The sequence below is a fragment of the Rhinolophus sinicus genome, chromosome X (assembly GCF_036562045.2).
Source record: "Rhinolophus sinicus isolate RSC01 chromosome X, ASM3656204v1, whole genome shotgun sequence".
Lineage (NCBI taxonomy): Eukaryota > Metazoa > Chordata > Mammalia > Chiroptera > Rhinolophidae > Rhinolophus > Rhinolophus sinicus.
Window position 1 is genome coordinate 33,916,860 of NC_133768.1, and position 21,075 is coordinate 33,937,934.

The 21,075-nt window shown below is 37.3% G+C and overlaps 1 protein-coding gene across 15 annotated transcripts in view; it reads right to left on the reverse strand.

Moving 5' to 3' along the window:
• The window catches only part of CASK (calcium/calmodulin dependent serine protein kinase), a 358,208-nt gene that overhangs the window by 180,724 nt on the left and 156,409 nt on the right, over positions 1–21,075 (reverse strand). For all 15 annotated transcript variants that reach the window (XM_019747875.2, XM_019747874.2, XM_019747869.2 and 12 more), the window contains exons 4-5: positions 14,270–14,347; positions 9,130–9,202 (exon numbers count right to left, since the gene is read on the reverse strand). In XM_019747875.2, coding sequence (XP_019603434.1) covers positions 9,130–9,202; positions 14,270–14,347 — 151 coding nt within the window. The remainder of the gene's footprint in view (positions 1–9,129; positions 9,203–14,269; positions 14,348–21,075) is intronic.

A 21,075-nucleotide genomic window follows, 5' to 3' on the forward strand; every position in this document is an offset into this window, starting at 1 on the left:
ATTGAGAGTCCAGAAATAAATTCATGTGTCTATAGTAAACTTATTTTTGACAAAGATGCCAAGACTATTCAATGGGTAAAGAATAGTCTTTTCAACAAATGGTGCTGGGACGACTGTATAGTCACATGCAAAAGAAGTTGGACCCTTACCTCACACCATATACAAAAATTAACTAAAAATAGACCAAAGAACTAAACTAAATTAAACCAAAGCTATAACACTCTTAGAAAACACAAGGGTAAATATTTATGACCTCAATTTTGGCAATGGCTTCTTAGATATGACACCAAAAGCATGAGCAACAAAAGGAAGAATAGATAAACTGGGCTTCATCAAAATTAAAAACTTTTGTGTTTCAAAGGACATTCTCAATAAAATGAAAAGACAGCCCATAGCATGGGAGGTAGTATTTTCAAATCATATATTAAAGTACTTGTATTTAGACTACATAAAGAACTGATATAACTCAGTAATAAAAAGACAACCCAGTTTAAAAATGGGCAAAGGACCTGAATAGCTATTTCTCCAAAGAAGACATACAAATGGCCAATAAGCAGCTGGAAAGATGCACAATATGCAAATCAAAACCACAATGAGATATTCCTTCACACTCATTAGGATGGATAGATTAAAAAGCCAAGTAATAGCAAGCGATGATGAGGATATACATAGCTGGTAGAAATGTAAAGTGGTGCAGCCATGTTTAAAAACATTTTTGGCAGTTCCTGAAATGATTAACCCCTGAGTTAACATATGACCCAGCAATTCTACTCCTAAGCATTTGCCCAAGATGAATGAAAACATTTGTCTACACAAAAACTTATATAGAGCTGTTTATTTACATGGATGTTTATTGCATCATTTTTCACCATAGCCAAAAAGTGGACACAATCCAAATGTCCATTAACTGATGAATGGATGAACAAAATGTGTTCTATCCATACAATGGAATATTAACTGGCCACAAAAAGGAATGAAGTACTGACACATGCTATAACATGGGCAACTTGCAAATATTACGCTAAGTCAAAGAAGCTACACAAAAGACCACATATTTATATTATTCCATTTACATGAAGTGCCCAGAATATGAAAAATCTATAGAGACAAAAAGTAGATTAGTGGTTACTTAGGGCTGAGCAGGAAGGGCAATAAAGGGGTGAATGGTGAGGGGTGAACTATAGCTCAACAGTATTGGGTTTCTTTGAGGTGATGTAATGTTTTGAAATTGACTGTGATGATGTTTGCACATACCTGTGAATATTAAAAAGCCATTGAAATATATGCTTTAAATAGTTTAATTGTATGGTATGCAAATTATATCACAATAAAAATGTTTTTGTGTTTGTTTTTGTATATTTAAGTTTTTATTAAAAATATAGCTAACATACAATATTATATTAGTTTCAGGGGTACACCATAGTTATTCAACATTTATATACCTAAAGAAGTGATCACCATGATAAGTCCAGCAACCATCTGACACCATACTATGCCATCACAATATTATCGACTGTATGCCCCAGGGTGTACATGACATTCCTGTGATTTATTTGTTTTATATCTGGCAATTTGGATCACTTATTGTCCTTCACATTTTTCAGTTATAGTTGACATTCATTATTATTTTATATTAATTTCAGGTGTACAACATAGTGGTTACACATCCATATAATTTAAGAAGTGATCCCCCTGACTGGTCTAGTACCCACCTGACACTATACATAATTATTACAATATCATTGACTATATTCCCTATGCTTTACTTTGCAACCCCATGACTAATTTGTAATTACCAATTTGTACTTCTTAATCCCTTCACCTTTTTGACCCTGCCCCCAACCCCCCAGAATAACGAGATTATATCTTAAAACAGGCATGACAAATGTTTATTTCCACTTTTATCCTTTCCATATACATACCTCTCATTAAGGCAGCATTCAAACTATTAATTAGGAACATAAACTATTAAGGATAGGCTACTCAACCTGGAAGTGAGTTTCTACTCCCTGGGTAGAAGCGGAGGATGTCAATTCTGTTCTGGTTTGGTAAGGACTCCTGTAGTCTATCCCTGACTTTCTTGCAATGTGTAGGGTGGAGTTGTTATGAAAAGATGTGGGAAGACAAGCTGAAAGGCAACCTTGCTTGCAAACCACAAAGGGAGGGAGCACAGAGCAACACTGGTCATTTGCCAAGCATTTCAATTGTGCAGCCTAATGCCTTGGACCTTCCTCTGACGGCCCCCAAATTCCAATTGAATTGACATCAGTGGGAAGAGTTACTACAGCTAGAAAGGTCTTACACCTGACAGAAAAAAATCGCTTTGGCTATATCTTGCTACCCTGGCTCAGAAGGAGAGGAGCAGTGAAAGGATTCATGTCTACTAAGCAACTCCTTTTTCTTTTGAAATCAAGGAGTTGGTTTTTCTTTTTTTGCAGGGTGGGGTGGGAGAGAGAAGCACAGCAGTTAGAAATACAAGATAAAATTAAGATGATCTTATAATTCATGACATTTTTCTAAGTACAATTATTACAACCCCACATTCAAGTTGAACATGCACATTATGCTCAACAACCTTACAAAGGTAATGCAGATTAACCAGTATGCTTCTTATCATAAAGAACAAAATAAATTTTCAGTTTAATGAGAATTTCAGTATCTTTATACAACACCAGGGACTTTTGGGAGCTGTGGTAAGAAATGTAAAAGAAACATCACCAACCAAGAGCAATAGAGGAAGAAATATTGTTAAGAAATCCACAATACCATGGCAACTAGTATGATGATGAAAGCCTGTTTATAATCGAGTCTGGCCTGAAGCAGGTGAAAGAAGAACTGAGATCAGAAAGGGACCAAAGAGTAGCCAGGCGTGTTCATGGGTTAGTGAGGAAAACCATTTAAAGGAAGCGCACACATTAACACTGGGCGGAAACTTCTGACTGAGTGTCTGTGTGACTACGGTTTTTGCCCAATTCTGAGAACTAAAAACTGAGCCCCCAAACCTCCTGGACACAGGCCCCACTCAGAATAGAAAGTGACTGTGTGTAGCAGTTTGCAGAGAAGCTGCTTAACTTCAACTTCAGTTATGAAAATTGTACATCCATAGGTCAGAGACACAGAAAGGTCTAAGGATTGCTTGTCTGTCGACGCCTAGGTGACGCATTGTGAGGCTGTCTCCAGGAGTTAGGAGATACAAGAGAACTCCACCAACTCTCAGTGCTTAACAGAGCCAATGAGGCAGGCAAGGAACTAGGAGTTACATTTATCTTGACAACTGTACTATTTCTTTCTAAAGTACTTTTTACTGTAAGAGGTGAGAGAAAAAAAAGAAAAAAATACTGAAATATAAGGAAAGTTTTCACATCCTTTCACAAGAAAAAGAGGAATAAAATGGAAGAAGGTGACAGGAAAAATAGGAATTTTCATGCATGCCTTAATGAATGTCAGTATGGAGGCAAAGCACGAGAAAGATAACATTGTAGTATGACAGTGGGTCTTAACCATGGGCGATTTTTGTGCCCCAGGGGCCATTTGTCAATGTCTGGAGACATTTCTGATTGCCACAATTGGGGGGAAATGCTATTGGCATCTAGTGGGTACAGACTAGGTAGAGGCAAAAATACAAAGGACAGCCTCCCACAACAAAGTACTCAAGCCTAAAATATCATTAGCTGTTGGGAGACCCTGTACTATGATAACACACTTCCCCAAATTTCAAAGGATTACACAATTACTATTTTTTTTTTTTCAATTTCATGTGAAACTGCTTCTTCAAAGCAAGCCATTCCATTACAGGTTATGTGGCATCATATACTCAAATCTAACTTGATATAACAAAAAGATCTTAGACTCAATTATGATGATTTCAAAAAGAAATGCCTACTAAATAAAGAAAAAAGTATTATTAATCAATATAATGCTAGGACCTTTGGGAACCCTAATGCTTTTGGATCAATGCCAAGAATTATGAGCGAGAGCTGGGGAGGGAGGGAGAAAATATGAGAATATTCTTGGCTAGATGGAACAGGTAATCAAATAATCTACTTTTTTCTTAAAAGGAATGAAACATTGCAATGCTTTTCTATCTTCTGTACTAAGTATAATGGAAGAAAATTTGACAAAAAATACTTTAACTACAGAAACCAAAACCTACTTACATTCAAGTCATTGACTACATATCTGAATGTGAAGAAAAGCTAACAGGCTGCTTTATTAGCAGAAATATTAACAACACCTCAAGTGAAATTTTACATTATTAGTCACGTGAAATGTATTGTTATTAAAGTTTCATAATGACCACTACATTGGAAATCACCTATAACAAGGTCCTGAATGAAACTACTTTGGGTTAACTAAGTTACCAAAATTATATTAGCAAATCCTGTTGACACAACCTTCAAAATATATCTGGAATCTACTTTTTTGCCACCTCCACTGCTACCACTCTGTTCCATTTCTTGTTTTCCTGCATCTGCCCTTGAGTCCCTATTCAGTGTATTACCAACAAAACAACTTACACTTGACCTTTGAACAACATGGGTTTGAACTGCGTGGGTCCATTTACATAGAAAACGTTTTCAATAAATACAGTGGGCCCTTCCATACCCATGGGTTTCGCATCTGCAGATCCAACCAACTGCGGATCGAAAACAGTATTTTCACTTTCCCAGCTGGAGTTTCCCAACTGCAGATTGAAAATACTATTTTTAGTCCATGATTGGTTGAATCCTCACCTGTGAAGGGCCGACTGTAAAGTTATAGCAGGATTTTTGACTGTGCTGGGGGTGGGTGGGTGAGGTCGGCATCCCTAACCCCACAGGCCAGTTATGTTCCTGCCTTACCACATCTACACTGGCTGTTCCTTTTAGCCAGAGCACTCTTCCTTTCGTATCAGTTAGCGCACTCTCTCTTCTCCTTCAAGTTCTTACTCAGATGTCATCTTCACAATGTGGCCTGCTTTGATCACCCTATTTAAAATTGCAACCCCTTCTCTTGCAGTCCCTATTCCTTTGACCACTCTATTTTTTTTCTGTAGTCCTTTGCACCCTCTAACCTACTATATAGTTGATTTATTTATGCTCATTGATTAGTGTCTGTCTCCCTGAACTACACAAGTCAGCTCAAGGAGGCAGTGATTTTGTCTGTTTTGTTCACTGATGTAGCTCCAGTTCCTAGAATAGTGTCTTATACACAGTAGGCAGTCAATATGGTAGGGTAGATAGATAGAAATGAGCAGAAGGAGAAATTTAGCCCCATTAGAAAGCCCCTTGCTGCAGCTCCTATGTGGGTCAAGACGCCTGGCAGCTGCCCAGCAGGACTCCAGTCTTACACGTACTTCTAAACCAAAGAGATGTGTTGTTGAAAGTCAGAGAAGGGGGAACCCATCCTGTTTGTCACCAAAACTTCACTAGCCCAACAGGATTCCAGATTTTCTTTCACATACCTCTAAGGGATGTGTTTATATATCCCCCCAAACCAAGGGGATGTGTTTACCCAAGCCCCTAAATCAAAGAAATGCATTAGAAGAGAGGACATCCTGCTTATCAACACATCCTGTTAGTCACCAATACCTCACTAGCCCAACAGGATTCCAGGTTCTTCACAGACCTCTAAGGGATGTGTTTACATATTCCCCAAAATTAAGCAAATGTGTTTACTCAGCTCTTGAATCAAAGGGATATATTTACTCATGCCCCCAAATCAAAGAAATGCATTAAATCAAGGGGATGTGTTTACCCAAGCCCCTAAATCAAAGAAATGCATTGTTAAAAGAAGACATCCTGCTTATCAACACATCCTACTTGTCACCAATACCTTACTAGCCCAACAGGATTCCAGACTTTCACACACCCCTAAGGGATGTGTTTACCCAAGCCCCTAAATCAAAGAAATGCATTGTTAAAAGAAGACATCCTGCTTATCAACACATCCTACTTGTCACCAATACCTTACTAGCCCAACAGGATTCCAGACTTTCACACACCCCTAAGGGATGTGTTTACATATTCCCCCAAAATTAAGCAAATGTGTTTACTCAGCTCTTGAATCAAAGGGATATATTTACTCATGCCCCCAAATCAAAGAAATGCATTGCTAAATGCCAGAGGACCAGGCACCTCAGGGAGAGAGAGATAAGAGAAGGGAGAGGGGGGAGGCAATAAAAGCCTTCATTCAATGTTAAGGCAGGGCTGCTTCCCTCTCCTGGTTCAGCCCACTCCAAGTCTGGAAGTGTACTTTCTTTTACTAGTAAACTCCTACTGTTCATGCTGTACAAAATTCTGTGTCTTGATTGAATTATTTCCTTCAAGGAGATGAACAGCCAAGGTGGGTAACAAATACATATTGTTTGGATGAATGTCTTAAGAAAAATACTCCTAAATTAAAAATTACCAAGTAGCTAAATGTGAGTATTCCACCTACCCATGCAAAAAGTATAAATTTCAGGTACCAAAATGTAAAGAATCTCATTAATGTGTGCTCTGTGTTGAGTTCACTTGCCAAATGAACAATAACGCCTTTTCTAGTGGTTTCTCTGTATTAATTTGTAGTTTGAGAATTATTTCTGTCTCCCCTTCCTCAGCATGTTTCTGGGTGCTTCCTCAAAATTATTTGGCATGTGCCTTAGAGATAATAAGCTAATTGAATAAAATCCCATGCAAAACTGATCTTGAGCCTTTGCACACACTGTTCCTTTTGTTTGAAATATCCTCTTGTCTCCATGTAACTCCCACATGACTTGAGACCAGGCTCAAACATGGCCTCCTCCATGAAGTTTCCCCGACTTTGTCTTTTAGTGATATTTCCCACCTTCCACTGTGGACAATAATTATTCGTTTTGCCTGTGACAGTGGCCACAACCAAATTTTACCATCCCTGTGCACATATGCTGCTCCTATAACCAAAGGCGCAATCTATTTTTTCTCCTTTTGCGTCTAGGCTAGGATTGTGACCTTTTGACTAAGAATGCAGAGGACACAGTACCAATTCAAGCCTATGCTTCAAGAGATCTGGCAACTTTCATTTTTACTCTTTTGGAGAAAGAGAGAGACAAGAGACAGGACAGAGACAGGGAGGGGCAGAAACAGTGAGAGAAAGATAAGGAGAGAGAGAGAGAGAGAGAAGGGGCTTGAGACAGGGAGAGAGAAAGATGGAGGGAGGGAGAGGCAGGAGGAGGAGAGGGGAAGAGAGGGAGAAAAGCAAGGGAGAGATAGAGATAGAGAGAGAGACCATGAATGAACGATTATGAAAAGGCCCCAGCTAGCTCCCAGCTGTTCTAGTCACTTCAGCTGAGATATCAGAAAAATGAATGGAGCCTTCATGGATACTAGCCATGTCACCTCAGCCCACAGCCTGTGAAACAGAATTGAGCAGGCCGCATCAAGCTCTGCCCAAACTGCGTAATTGTGAGCAAATAAATGGTGATGGTTGCTTGAAGTCACTGGATTTTGGGGTGTGTTGATCCGAAGCAGTAGTTAACAGATACACTGCCTCATATCTCCCTACTGAGACCATAATAGCTCTAGGGCTCCAAGCACAGTATTCTACATGAAGTAGGCACTCAAATATTTGAATAAATCAATCAGAAGATATATAAGAAAGTAAAGTCAAATATAGCTACTTTGGGATTTTATTTGGCTTTGGATTGTCATATCAAACAGCCTAGATATTCAAAAGCTGAATATATTATTGAAAGAATTACAATAGAATATATTGTCAATCATTATTTATTATATGATATTGATATAATTAACTTTCAAGAACAGATTCAAAATAAAATGGACTCTCGAGCAAAGGCATTTTTAACACAATGCTATTACATGAACGGAGAATCTGTTTTACCCATTTTAAGTTTTCAAATGGTATTTTTGTCTTGTATACAGTTTGTAAAATATATAAGGAAATATATTTTACTCTGTCCATATGCACTTTCTTATATTAATTTAATGCAAAAGAATAACATGCTACTATCATTGGCAATTCCCCCCTTTTATCTTTTCACACTTCATATTCTCTTTGTTTGCATAACTGAAGAACACTGTTTAAATAAAAGTGCTAGGTATCTGTTAGGTTGTTCAGTGTTGACTGTTGATAACAATAGCATTATTTTCCTATCATCACATTTGAAAAGCATGAATAAGATATTTTACAACAAATTTTACACTAATGTGTATTTTGTACATTTCTCATTGGAGTTTTTTCATTTGCTATTATAACTTGTCACTGGACTGTCTTGGAATTGCTCGTACTTTTCCTCAGCTTTTAACCATAAGAATTTCAGTGAAAATTTCCCAAACATTACAGAGAATTTAACTAAACTCTACTTGATTTTCTTAACCATTAAAATACACAGAAAAAGCCAGGCCTTTGATAATATGTCTTGAGGGAAGGAGAGCACCACGTCTGTGGATGCTGCAGGTGAGAGAGGCCAGTGACAAAATATCAGAGTGCGAAAGGGGACAACAGGGCCAGAGAGACCTCAGGGGCTCTTAGTGATTCGAGGCCTTGGAAGGGGCTGGGGATCAGCAACCCACTGGTTTCTTTTCTTGCACGTCTTCATGTTTTGCCTGACACTGTTAGGAGTCAGGGACTGACAGCTCTCATGGACTTAATACTGGGATCAAACAGGAAGAAAGACTGAATAATGGTAATATTCCTATTTCTAAGGGTATAAACTGTATTACACCTATAATTATGATTTCAGACTATTTTTAAAAATTATTTGCAAAGAAATAAAATGCTAACTGTTCTACATTGCAACATTACAAAAATATAAGTGTATGATGAACTTTTACTATATAAGCCAAATTCTCACCGCCCCCCAATTAACTTAGCATAGGATATTATTTGGTTTTTCCTATTTGTTGGATTTTTCATTGCTCTCTCTCACACAACACACGTCAAAAGAAGAATAACAGAATTTCAGAATGCATGTATATTTTAATAAAAATAAGGAAACCGAAATTATAAAAATGCTGCTTTAAGACTTAGTACACTGACTCCCCAAATATAAAGCAGTTATATAAAATTTTATTTGTAAGTAAAATTTAAGATGCTCTCCCTAAGATTAAAGAAAAATTTTTGATTAATATCATGTTTCAACTATTAAAGTTAGTGATAAAAATGACTTACCTTCACATCCCTGTGAATTATGTTATTATCATGACAATAGCGTAGAGCTTCCAATATCTGTCTCATGTAATGACTGTAGAAAAACAAAAGAAATCTAAAGCTATAAAAAAACTTTTATTTTTCAAACTTACTACACAGTTGTATATAATAACTACTTTGTATGTAATTGATGATATGTAACTCCTATCTTCATATTCACCGCCTGTGGACACTTTTCATTTGAGTAGACAAGATAGGTGGAATGTGAGGCTTAAGAATGAAAAGTTGGCAGACTCATATGTTCATGAGCTTCATGAAGAAATCTTTCTAAGTTATCTATAAGTCAAAAGAATTTCACACAGTTTATAAGAAAAATAGCTCTGCAAACTAAAAATTCAAGCTTAAAACATGAAAAAACCCAATTCTCTGACACTCAGTTAATACCACTCATGTAGTTATGCTGGATTGCTATTAAGTGAACAGTGGTCAGAGATATACCAAGGTTTCTGACTATCGCTTTATCTGCCAGCAGAGGCTGGCTCTCTGCCTTATGTCCATTTAGCTTTAAGGAGGAACAAGAGGGGAGAACCCCCTCTGCCTACAATTTCATTTTTGCAACATAATCGAGTTTTATTTGGGACATCCCTGAACAAAGCAGACTTTGTACTGGGCCTAAGTTCTAGGAAATCAGACTCCTCACGTGGCCGGCAAGGGTCTGCTGAGGCTTCCCACTGGGTCCAGCAAGAGTCAGCATTTTGAAGAACAATCTTTAAAAAGTGGGTCCACTAGCACTAGGGTGTGACAAGAGTAGTTTATTTAGTATTCCTTCAGAACTTATTTGACTTCCTTCCCTCAACTCTAAAGTTCTTCTTCTGTAATCCCGCTATTTCTTTCTGAGTGACTTTTTCATCTTCCAAATCAAAGACGAAATGCAACAAATTCACATTTGTTGTTTCTGCCATTTTACTGCTTTCTTCCTCTGCATTTTACTGCCTTCATATCTTTCTCTTTTTTCCTTTTTCCCTCTTCCTTTCTCATTTCCCCCTTTTCTTTCCCCAATCATCTATGACACAGAAATGCAATATACTTAACATTATTTATTGCACAGAATTTATTGAATTTTGTTTTGTCTTTCCAGATCTTATGTACCACATACTTTAAAATAAAAACAAAATGATTTAATAGTACCTATAAATGGCCTTGTGCTTGTGCTTGTGACTCAAGACAAAAGAAAAAAATTTCCCCATTCCTGCTTTACAATTAAAAGACATTTCCATCAAATTCCCTCTTTGGTATGTTACTATCTAACCAAACTCAATATGAATGTCCCTCTAATTACCATATACATTATTTCATGTATTACTATTGACCAGAAGTTTCCATTTTTAATAGGTAGGAAAACAAACAAACAAACAAACAAACCCAGACTTTGTTCCTGTACTTATTGTCTCCTCACAACTGGGCTCTCTCAACAGAGAGCTAGGCTCACGCAGCCCTTAGATGTAGATGTTCCATTTTTCTTACTTTGCAAATGCACAAAGAAGGGGTTGTGGTCACAGTGGGCCACTGAAGCCTGTAATTAAGTTTCTGTTTGAGTTAGGGGTTCTTAACTTGGTGGTGTGGCCCTTTCCTGGTTCACATCAGTCTTTGGAGGATCTGTGACCCCCTGAAATGTCAGAAACAACAAATGTGAAAGTGCTTTGTACACTCTAAATCATGCTATAAAAGTTAAGTCAATATTATTACAATTTTATTATTATTGTTACACTTAGTCGAAGATTTAGGAACAATCTATGTGTGCACCTATGTGAACACTGTAGTAGGTAAGTTTAAACTAAGAAATGTAGGCACAGCTTACACCTTCAGTATGAACTACTTTGGATACATGGTACTAAGATGGCTGCTTATATCTTTAGCCTAAAGAAAATTCCTATCTCAAAGCCTCATTAAAAAACTACTCACTGAATGAGCATTTTAAAATCTGAATATCAGAGTATTCAATTATATGATCCAAATATACATACACATCAGAATTTCTGGGGTGTGTATGTGTGTGTGTGGGGGTAGAATTGTTTTCTCCCCAGATATAACCAATTTAAACTGATCTTTCTCCACCCTGCCAGTCATGACCCTTGGAGGCTATGCATGTGAATAGTGTGCAAACAAGCAGAATAATGAGAGCACCAAAATCCACCCAGGGGTGGATTAGCAATATATTTTTGTCTCCATCTTCCCTAAGGATCAGGAATGATGAAAACTCTGTGGAAGGAAAGAGCTGGCAAGCAATCCATTCACTTCCTTTGTAAGGAGGCAGTTCAGGGGTGGTGGAAGAAAAGAAGGGAGGTGACTCAATATACTTTCTTTGTCAACCCTGGGTAAAATGATTAATGCTCTTTGCTAGGCAGAAGAGACCTTACCTCTGAAATGCCCTTAACAGAATGTTCCTGGCTAAGGATTACCTGTGATAAACAGAACCCAGGATCTTTGAGGCATGGATGGCCTTGTGGAGGATGTCATGTAAGCTCCACAACTTACTCGGTATACAATGGAGAGGTTTCATAACTGAAATGCTCCCCTCTGTGTGTGTAATCCCACAATTCTCATCTAGAGACCTCACCTATTTTGGGGCACAGGTGCATTTCTGATGTGGGAAGGCATGATGTGGCAAGCTGCCCTTGAAGGCCCAGACCTCTTTCTGCTTCAGCTGAGCCTTTTGATTGCCTGTATCCTTGTAATTATTCAGTAAAGCTTTGTACTAGGTAAGAATATCTCTCTGATTTGTGAGACTTAGATTTGATAACTTGATCCTGTATGTTAGCTCACTCCACAACTCGTCACCCTTGAAAGAACAGAGGTAATCGCTAATTGGGTTGTAAGGACTGAACGCAGTTTTATTTTAGCCATGCTTTGCTGCTCCTCTTGAAGCTCAGCCAGTTGGATAAAAACATTATCAATTTGATGACTTGGTGTCTCAGAGTCTTCTTGCAATTGGTGTCATTAGAATACTGATATAAGCTGAATTTCCCAACGATGAATTGCAGAATCGAAGAGAAGGAAGGAAGGTTAGAAGTCATCTGGTTGAACTGTCTAACCAAAAGGAAGGCTCTGTGTGCCCCGTTACATGGTCATTGATCCTCTGCAATAGGGAACATACCTAATAATACTTTCTGAGCCACCCCCACTTTGGTCATTTGCAGGAAGGGTTTTTAATAAATTGTGCCAAACCTTTCTTTTTGCAGTGTCACTTACTGGTTCCAAATGGTACTCTTTTCTGGTCAATTGTGAAAAGTTCCTTTTATAAAATCACCACTTTAACAGCAAATATAGGTGGATTTAAAAATCAACAGCCTTTCACCTGGATTTACATAAACATCTATCTTTTTTATAAAACTCGAGATTTGGAGAGACCCCAAGTCATTTCACTGTATGACATCACCTCTACACTCTACTATTCTCCCTATCCCAATACCCAGCCCAGTGGCAGAGACAGGCTCGAAGTTAAGGAAAAGCAATATGGATGAGTGGGAACACAGTAAAAGTGGTACTGGTTTAACATCAACCCTGCCAGCATATATGCCAGGTACCCCAGTGTTGTGGTTCAACACGGAAAAAGCCATCTTCCTCCACCAAGCTTCACTAATTTATAAAATCAACATTGAGAGTTTTTATTTTCCCTACTTGATGCTGCCGTTGAAAGATATCAATATGGGAAAGTACAAAAAGCAAGTTGCTTCAAATTCTTGCAGAAATAAATACAAACAATAATATGCAAAAGTCTGAGAGTTTCATGTAGTTGCATACAGTGGTTTACCACTATTGCCATAAGAAAAATCATGACGGCATTGACTGTTTTTGGTATTAAACAATGCTTTTTAATTCTGAAGAATAAAAATTTTAAATTATGATAAGAACTCAAAACAGCAGAAAAATGGGATTAAAGAACCTTAGAATGTGCTTGAACAAGCATAACTCGAAAGAAAAGAGAATATTTAGCGTCAGTTCTAACATGAATACATCAGGAATTTGAAGTAATTATAGTTAATAATATAAACTTTCACTTGCTTCTTCTCCCTAGCTCCAGTAGTACAAAACAGCAGCTATCTGAAATTGAGTATATTCTTTACCTTGTGCTGCCGCTATGACTGCTCGGTCTCCTGAGACTGGAGCCCTTGCTCCTCAGGTAGGAGAAGGCAGAGCAATGATTGAAGAAAGTGAAGCCACTCTGAGCTCAGAGTTGTATTAGGTACTCTTCTAAGCTGTTTCCAGCTATATCTGTCCATAATGCCATAATTATAAAATGAATGATGGGAGAGAAGAAGTTACAATCATTTCATGGTAACTGTTTCTGAAATGGTAGAAAGTTTTAATAAATCCTAATGGCTGTGTGGGTTTACATCCTTCAACATATTATGGTTGGTGACTGAGGAGAGATGCTGTACCCCATTAATGTATATATTCCATGTATTAAAAAGGCAACCCACTGGGCTGGATATCTATGATATAATTGTCACCAAAGCAGAACGCTGTATTGCTCTAAATCTATAAACAAGTGGCCCAGTGCATAGTTCCTGTGATTTCTCATATTTGCTCCTTATTTTGAGCCATTAGTTCTTTACAACAACTCTTCCACTTAGAACAATGGCCATCATTTGACTGGTCATCATTTGAGGTCACACAAAGGCCTGAAGCAAATATATTCAACAGAAAAACTGTACTGTTCTTTCTACTGCTCCGTGCTTTTCCTCAGATTAACTGGTCACATAACAATTTGCTGTCAGTAAAAGGCAAAATGAAGAACTAATGAGGCTCGTCTGTCAAAAAACAAGAATCAAACATGAACAAAAAGCCCAAGCCTAATTCTACATGGTTCCTGAGCTATCAAATCCTTCCTTGTATAGAAGTCATCAGAAATGGGAAAGATAGCAATATTGATGTAAAACTGTAAACACATATTAATAGATAAATTCATTGTTCTGTATTTTGCATTTCCAGTCACTATTTGGTTCCACGAATGCACACTAAAACAGAAATGCTCTCTGTAGGAGAGCAGCAGTTTGCGCCTCATCAATTCAAAGAACAGTCCACTGCATATGATTTTTTGGGGTCATTTCCTTCTTTTACTTGCATCTTGACCTCTGGGAAATTGGTACAAATTACATACCTGGCTACAGCTTCACTGTATACAAAACCAGCATCAGCTCGTTTTACGATTTCAAAACACAGATCAGCTCCATCCATACTGTAGAGAAATGTGAAAAAGAATGTAAGAAAAGAGGATATTCCAGGAAGAAAACACTGAAAGCGAATACATTATAACTAAGTTATTAGTTGACTTACAGCTAATGATTGTAATAAATTAGTTGAATCTCCTATCTTTCAGTGAACAATAGACATAAATTATAAAGGACATTATAATCTTAACACTGAAAATCTACAGGGAAAGAAACAGGAAGAACAAGGAAATGGTAGCATCAAATAATATAAGGTATGGAAGATTGAATTTTCTTTAGGTTATCACAACAAGGAGTCTCAAAAAAGGGCAATGCTGGGGGACTATGGGAATATTTTTGAGTCAAATTCTGAAATTACCTATATCTAGTCATGTCATGTGATATTTTAAGAATACATCAAGGATTCTAAAACATTAGCCATAATTATCACCACTAAATGGGAATTCAAGCTATATACCGTGCAAGGAAAAAAAGAATTAGCTAATCCATAATTTATTTTTGTTTACAGTTTTATTACTAAAGTTAATTGCAACAAACATATTGTAACAGAGTGATGTGTTGGTGACACAGTGTCACTATCTTGTCCCCAAACTTAAAATGGTTCTCTATTTCTCACCAGATCAGTAAGTTCTCGTGTCTTGGCCACACCTTGCCACTTCTACCTATCCTGTTCTAATGACTTTTCAAGAATACTTCACTCTCTAAGCACACTGGTCTTATTACTACTCTCTGAATATTACATTTTCTTTCTTTCCTTTTCTGGCCACATGCTTCTGTATCTGTTGCTTCTCATATTCAAAATCTACCTTAATTCAAGGTTCCACTCTAACCCCACCTTCCCCCAAGAACCCTCTAAATGATTATCAGCCACAATAAGCCCTTCTTTTTTTTAAAATAAGCCCTTCTTTTGCTTAAATTGTACAAAAATCCCATATCATAACGTTTAGCATTTACATACAAACATATATATGTAAACATGAAACTTTTGCCAGATTATTACAAATATTAATGAAATTATTCAAATATTAATAGTTAACTAACATTTTCATAATGCTTTAAGGCTTATAAAGTGTTTTCAAATCCAGTATCTCATTTATTTGTTTATTCAGTAGCTCAGGCTTCAATGTATCTGCTGCTGGTACTATACTGAAGAAACAGAAATTTCTAGAAGGGAAAGTAACTAACTAATCATTACTATTACTAATAATTACTAAATAGTTATAATAATAATTAGTAATCTTTACTAATATCACTATTTATCAAGCATCATGGGTAGCACTCCTGCTTATATCTCCCTTTATTCTTACAATCAACCCATGAGGTCAGTATCCTCATTGTCAAATAATTTATCTAAGTGAGTGAACAAGTATGTGACAAGGGCAGCATTCAAATCCCTGTCTATCTATGTTCAGTGCTTTTTCTATTATCTAGAGGTATACTTACAGGGTGTGCAAGGACCAAATGCACATATTCAAGCTCAACAGTTTAACAATAGGGTAAAGTCCCAAAGAACAACAATATTTTATACTTTCAACATACCTCTCCCCCACAATATCCAGCAGAAGACTGAGCACACAGTAAATATTTAATGAATAGTTGATTATGTTATTTAAATCTTGGTGTGTTTTTATGTAAATGAAAATACTTTCACGTTTATACAAGGCTTTACAAATTTTACCTAGTTTCCATTTCACGGCTAATGAACATTTTCCAATGTCAAATAGGATTCTTCTCTAAATAATTTTTATGATGCCCTAGTCTACTCTGAAGTATAGCAGTGCCCATTTTCCACCATCAGAAATAAAGCCCAGATGAACACGATCATGCATTATTGCGAATGACCCTGATCATCTGCTATAGTAAAAGTCCTACAAGTGGAGCTGTTAGGTCAAGAGGCATATGCAATAATACTTTTGATACACACACTACTGGAAATATTTTAACAATTTATGCTGCCACTACCGAGTGTGAAAGTGTGCTTTCCTCTATCTTGCCTCCATTAGAATGACTATTTTAAAAAACATTTTGCCAATCAGATAGCAGGAAAAAAAGTCATGCATGAGTACTTTAATTTGTATTTCCTGGATTACTAGAAAGGCCGAATATTCTTCATTTCTTTGCATGGTGGGGAGAAAAAATACTATTTTTAAAGCTGGCTGCAGCTTAAGCTGGTTGGTTGATCTAAGAGGACCAGATCAACCAACCAATACACCTCGCAGAGACAAAATTACAGTTTTGTTCATCTGCTTTCCATTTTAATTGTGAAACGTGAGGATAAGCACTATTCAACTCAGATGAGAAAGGAGTTAGGCAAAGGATAGAGCTAAATTGGTTGCATAATAAAGCAATAAGAATCTGGGAGCTGTCCTGAGAGCTAAATGAATGTTTTACTGGAGGCACCAGGAAGAGGGAAACAAAGAGTCTTTTGGGTAAGAGAAGGTAGTAAGGTGGTGAGAGGCCAACCTATGGAGAAAACTAGTTAGTGAGACATAACTGGAAATTATTTACTGCCCTGTGCTATAATTACCAACATGGATCAATCCATTTTTCTGGTCACATCTGAAACACTAGTATTTGAAATGACAATCTCTACACATGCACATACACACACGGGTAGTTTCAGGTTTCTATACTTTTCCACTGTCCTGTCTATTCTTGTATCTGGTACCATACCATTTTCAGTACTGTAATAGTATATTTTAATATTTGGCAAAATGTGTCTCATTTCGTTATTATTCTTCGCCAACATTTTCTCATCATTTTTTTTCCTCCGAGCTAAACTTTAAAATCAGTTTGTTAAATGCTAAAAAATACTTTAGATTTTAGCTGAGATGGTATTAAAGTTATAGGTTAACTTCTAGAAAATAACATTTTTATAATTTCATCCATGAACATGATATGCCTCTCCATTTCCTTTCATGTCTCTAAGTTATAGTTTTAAAGTTCTCTTCATATTGGTTCCATATATGGAACCATTGGGTTTTTCCCTTGAGGCATTTTATATTTTCAGTTGCTATTATAAATGGGCTCCTTTTGCCATTATACAATTTTTAATATAATGGTTCATAACCAGGAGGTTCAAACAAAATCACCTGTGTTAACTTTTAAAATATGCAGGCATGATTTTTGAGGAGTTAGTATGAACGTAAATCATTACCGTGAAAGTAATTTTCTATTATTAAAGCTATTTAATCAATTATTCATAACATTAATTGCTATTAAAGAGGCAGTCTACTAATTTTAAATTTTGTGAGATACAGAAATAAAAACTAAAAAGCCTGCTATTTATGCAAATTTCGTTCATCACATAAATTTAAAATATACATATTCATAATATATACAATCCCAATATAATAACCTTGAACAAATAGTTTGATGTCAAAATTCTTGATAACACCTGAAATCTATGTAATTTCACTAACAATTGTTACCCCAATAAATTTAAAAAAAATAAAAAAAAAATCTTGATAAACTTTATTTGATAATATGCTTCTAAAAACAACTATAAAGCTTCTTTTATTGCTCTTCTCTTTGGCTTCCTATCTTAGGATGTTTCGGGGATGACCAAGAAGCTTTAAAAAGCATTTTCTGAAATTTTCCAGTTGGTTTCATTCTGAGCGAGTGAAACGAGAGAGAAAAGAAGCCCTGCTATGGACGAGTATGGGGAATGCTTCCATACTAGATGCAGGGAAAAACTGTGGGAGGTTTACTTAGAATTCTGAGAAGTGATGGGATTATGAATGATCTTAGCAGTTCCTCCTTTTTATCTGAATTAAAAAATTAATCCATTTTTAAAGCACACATGCATTACTTATATAATTTTAAAAAATATCCAAAAACAAATGCACCAAACAAGCAAAATAGATCACAGGTCTGGTGGCACAAGGTATGGCTGGCTGTATGTTGAAGGGATCAGAATATGACACTCCAAAATAGGTCTCTTTGGTATAGGATTATTTTGAGCTGAAAGCAATTGAAAAACAGCAGACACAGGAAGAATTCTTTGCTCTCCTCCATTATGCCCCCAAGCAGGGCATACATTTCCTTTTGTAAAGCTGTTCCCCTCTCAAGCACCAGGAAGAGAAGAACTACTCTTATCTACACAACAAACCTTACTAAACAACTCTTATTTGCTGTACATTTCGTGCTCATCTTCCCACAACCTACCCCCAACCCCTGACGACCAAACTCACCACCACCCTTTCTTTGTATAGTCTCTTCTCCACATTTTATCACATTTTGTTAAAATGGCATATAAGCCTCTGGGTCTAATTGCCTTTTTTGTGGTTTTCACTTTTTTTTTTCTGTGTGGCCCCACCTGCCCTAATGCATGCATATGAAATAAATCTTTTCTCTTATTAATCTGTCATTTGTCAGAAACTTAACCTAAGAGGGTATAGGAGAGGTTATAGCCTCCTCTATGATGTATTGTGTAAAAGCCAGAGAAGGAGGGGGCTTGTAGGAGACCAGCACCCAATAATATGAAAATGCTTCTCAAATTAACTGTGGCAGAAAACTAGTCTTTTTTCCTCAGATACATTATAAATATTTTATAAAATACAAAATCATGTGCTATGATTTCACAGCAATATCAACTTGCTCTAACAGTTTCTAAATGCTTACTCTCAATTTCTATACTTACAATAGACTGGTAAAAGTTGGTAGATTGCCACACATCTGCAAATTATTCTTTGAGGAACAGTGTAAAGAACAGACCAAACCTAGATTTCTCTGACCAGCATTTTCTCTGACGGAGACCAAAAAGAACAACAAAAAGAGGTGTGACGTCAGAAACATGGTGGTGTGAGGGGTGCTCCTTGGTATTTCCCCTTGAAGTTACAGCCAATCGAACAGTTATAATTCAATGAAGGATTCCCTATGCAACACACAAACATGTCTGAGAGATCTGTGCATTGAAATGTCTGAAGGTGGGCAAATCAGGATGAACAGGGGAGGTGGGAAGGGAGAAGTACAAAGACGGAGGCTGTGGGACGCAGCCTGGAGCTCACTGTGGTCCCAGGAGAGGAGAAGGGAGAATTGAGACTGCAGGTATATTCTCTGGCCCCAGCAATTCTGCCTGAGGGATCAGTGTATAATACGGATGAACCCAACAATCGGGACAGAGACATCAGGGCAGGGACTGAATACAGAAGTGTGACAACTGTAGTCTACCAGCCCTCACTGCCAGGCAGAAAACAAAGCCACAGAGCCTTGCCTCTCCCACACCATTACAGTATTAGTAGTGTGTCCCAGAAAAAACAAAACAGAAAACGGTAGTAGTATCAGATTAAAGAGCAGAATATCTACAGTCCCGAGAACTGAAGAGACAGTTCCTGAGCAGCAGATGCACAGTGCCGCTAATTCCAATGATGAGGGAGAGGCTACAGGGGTAAGACAGACCAAAGTGGTCTGGCAGTTGCCATTACTCAGAAGAGAACAAATCCACAAACACACCAGCCACCTTTTCCAGCCCACCCAACCTCCATGTTTTGTGCTGATCACAGTGGGGACACCCAGGGCGCACAGCTTTGCATCTGGCTGCAGGGGCAGCACTGGGATTTCAGATGCCTAGAACCCCATTACCCACCATACCCTCACACAGGGGTGGTGCCCTGAGACCTAGGTGACCTGGTCAGGGAGGGGAAGCCCACCTCCCCAGGAAATCTCCCACAGTGCAAGATGCTGGAACAGCTGCAAGGGAAAATAAAATGCTCCAATGCCAACTACTGGAAAGCAAAAGAAAGACCTCTTCATATCCTGCTGCAGAATCCACTCCCGTAGATACTCAGGAAGATAAATAATCCATTAATTGCCATGAATAACCAAGGTGACAAGGCAGCTCAAAAAGAAAATGAAAAACCTCCAGAAAATAAACTTAAAGATATGGAAATATGTGACTCAAATGCCAGAGAATTCAAGATTGCAATTCTGAAGAAACTCAATGAGACGCAAGAAAACTCAGATAGGCAGTTAATGAACTCATAAAATCAAAGAACAAAATGAATATTTCACCAAAGAGATTGACATTTTTAAAAAGAACTAAATAGAAATTATGAAGCTGAAGAGCTCAATAAAATAGATGAAGAATGAAATAGGCAGCTTAGAAAATAGAGCTGACCAGATGGAGGAAAGAATTAGTGATATCGAAGATAGAAATCTGGAAATGAGGCAGATAGTAGAAGAAAGAGACTTGTGAGTTAAAAGAAATGAAAGGACTCTACAAGAACTATCTGACTCCATCAGAAAGAGTAATATAAGAATAATGGGCATACCACAAGGAGAAGAGAGGGAGAAGGGCATAGAGAGTCTATTCAATAAACAGTCGTTGAGAACTTACCAAACCCATGGAAAAAACTGGATCCTTGAGTCCAAGAAGCAAACAGAACATCTAATTACCTCAATCTTAACAGGCCTTCTCCAAGGCACATTATATTGAAGCTGTCAAAAATTAATGACAAAGAAAGAATTCTCAAGGCAGCCAGGGAAAAGAGGACAGTAATCTACAAAGGAAAGACTTTTCAGCAGAAACTCTACAAGCCAGGAGGGAGTAGAATCCAATATTCAAACTATTTAAAGAGAGAAATTACCAGCCAAGAATACATCCTGCAAAGTTATCCTTTAGACATGAAGGAGGAATAAAGACCTTTCCAGATATACAGAAGCTGAGGTAATTTTCCACCACAAGGCCTGCATTATAGGAAATACTGAAGGAGGCTATTCAACCTGAAACAAAAAG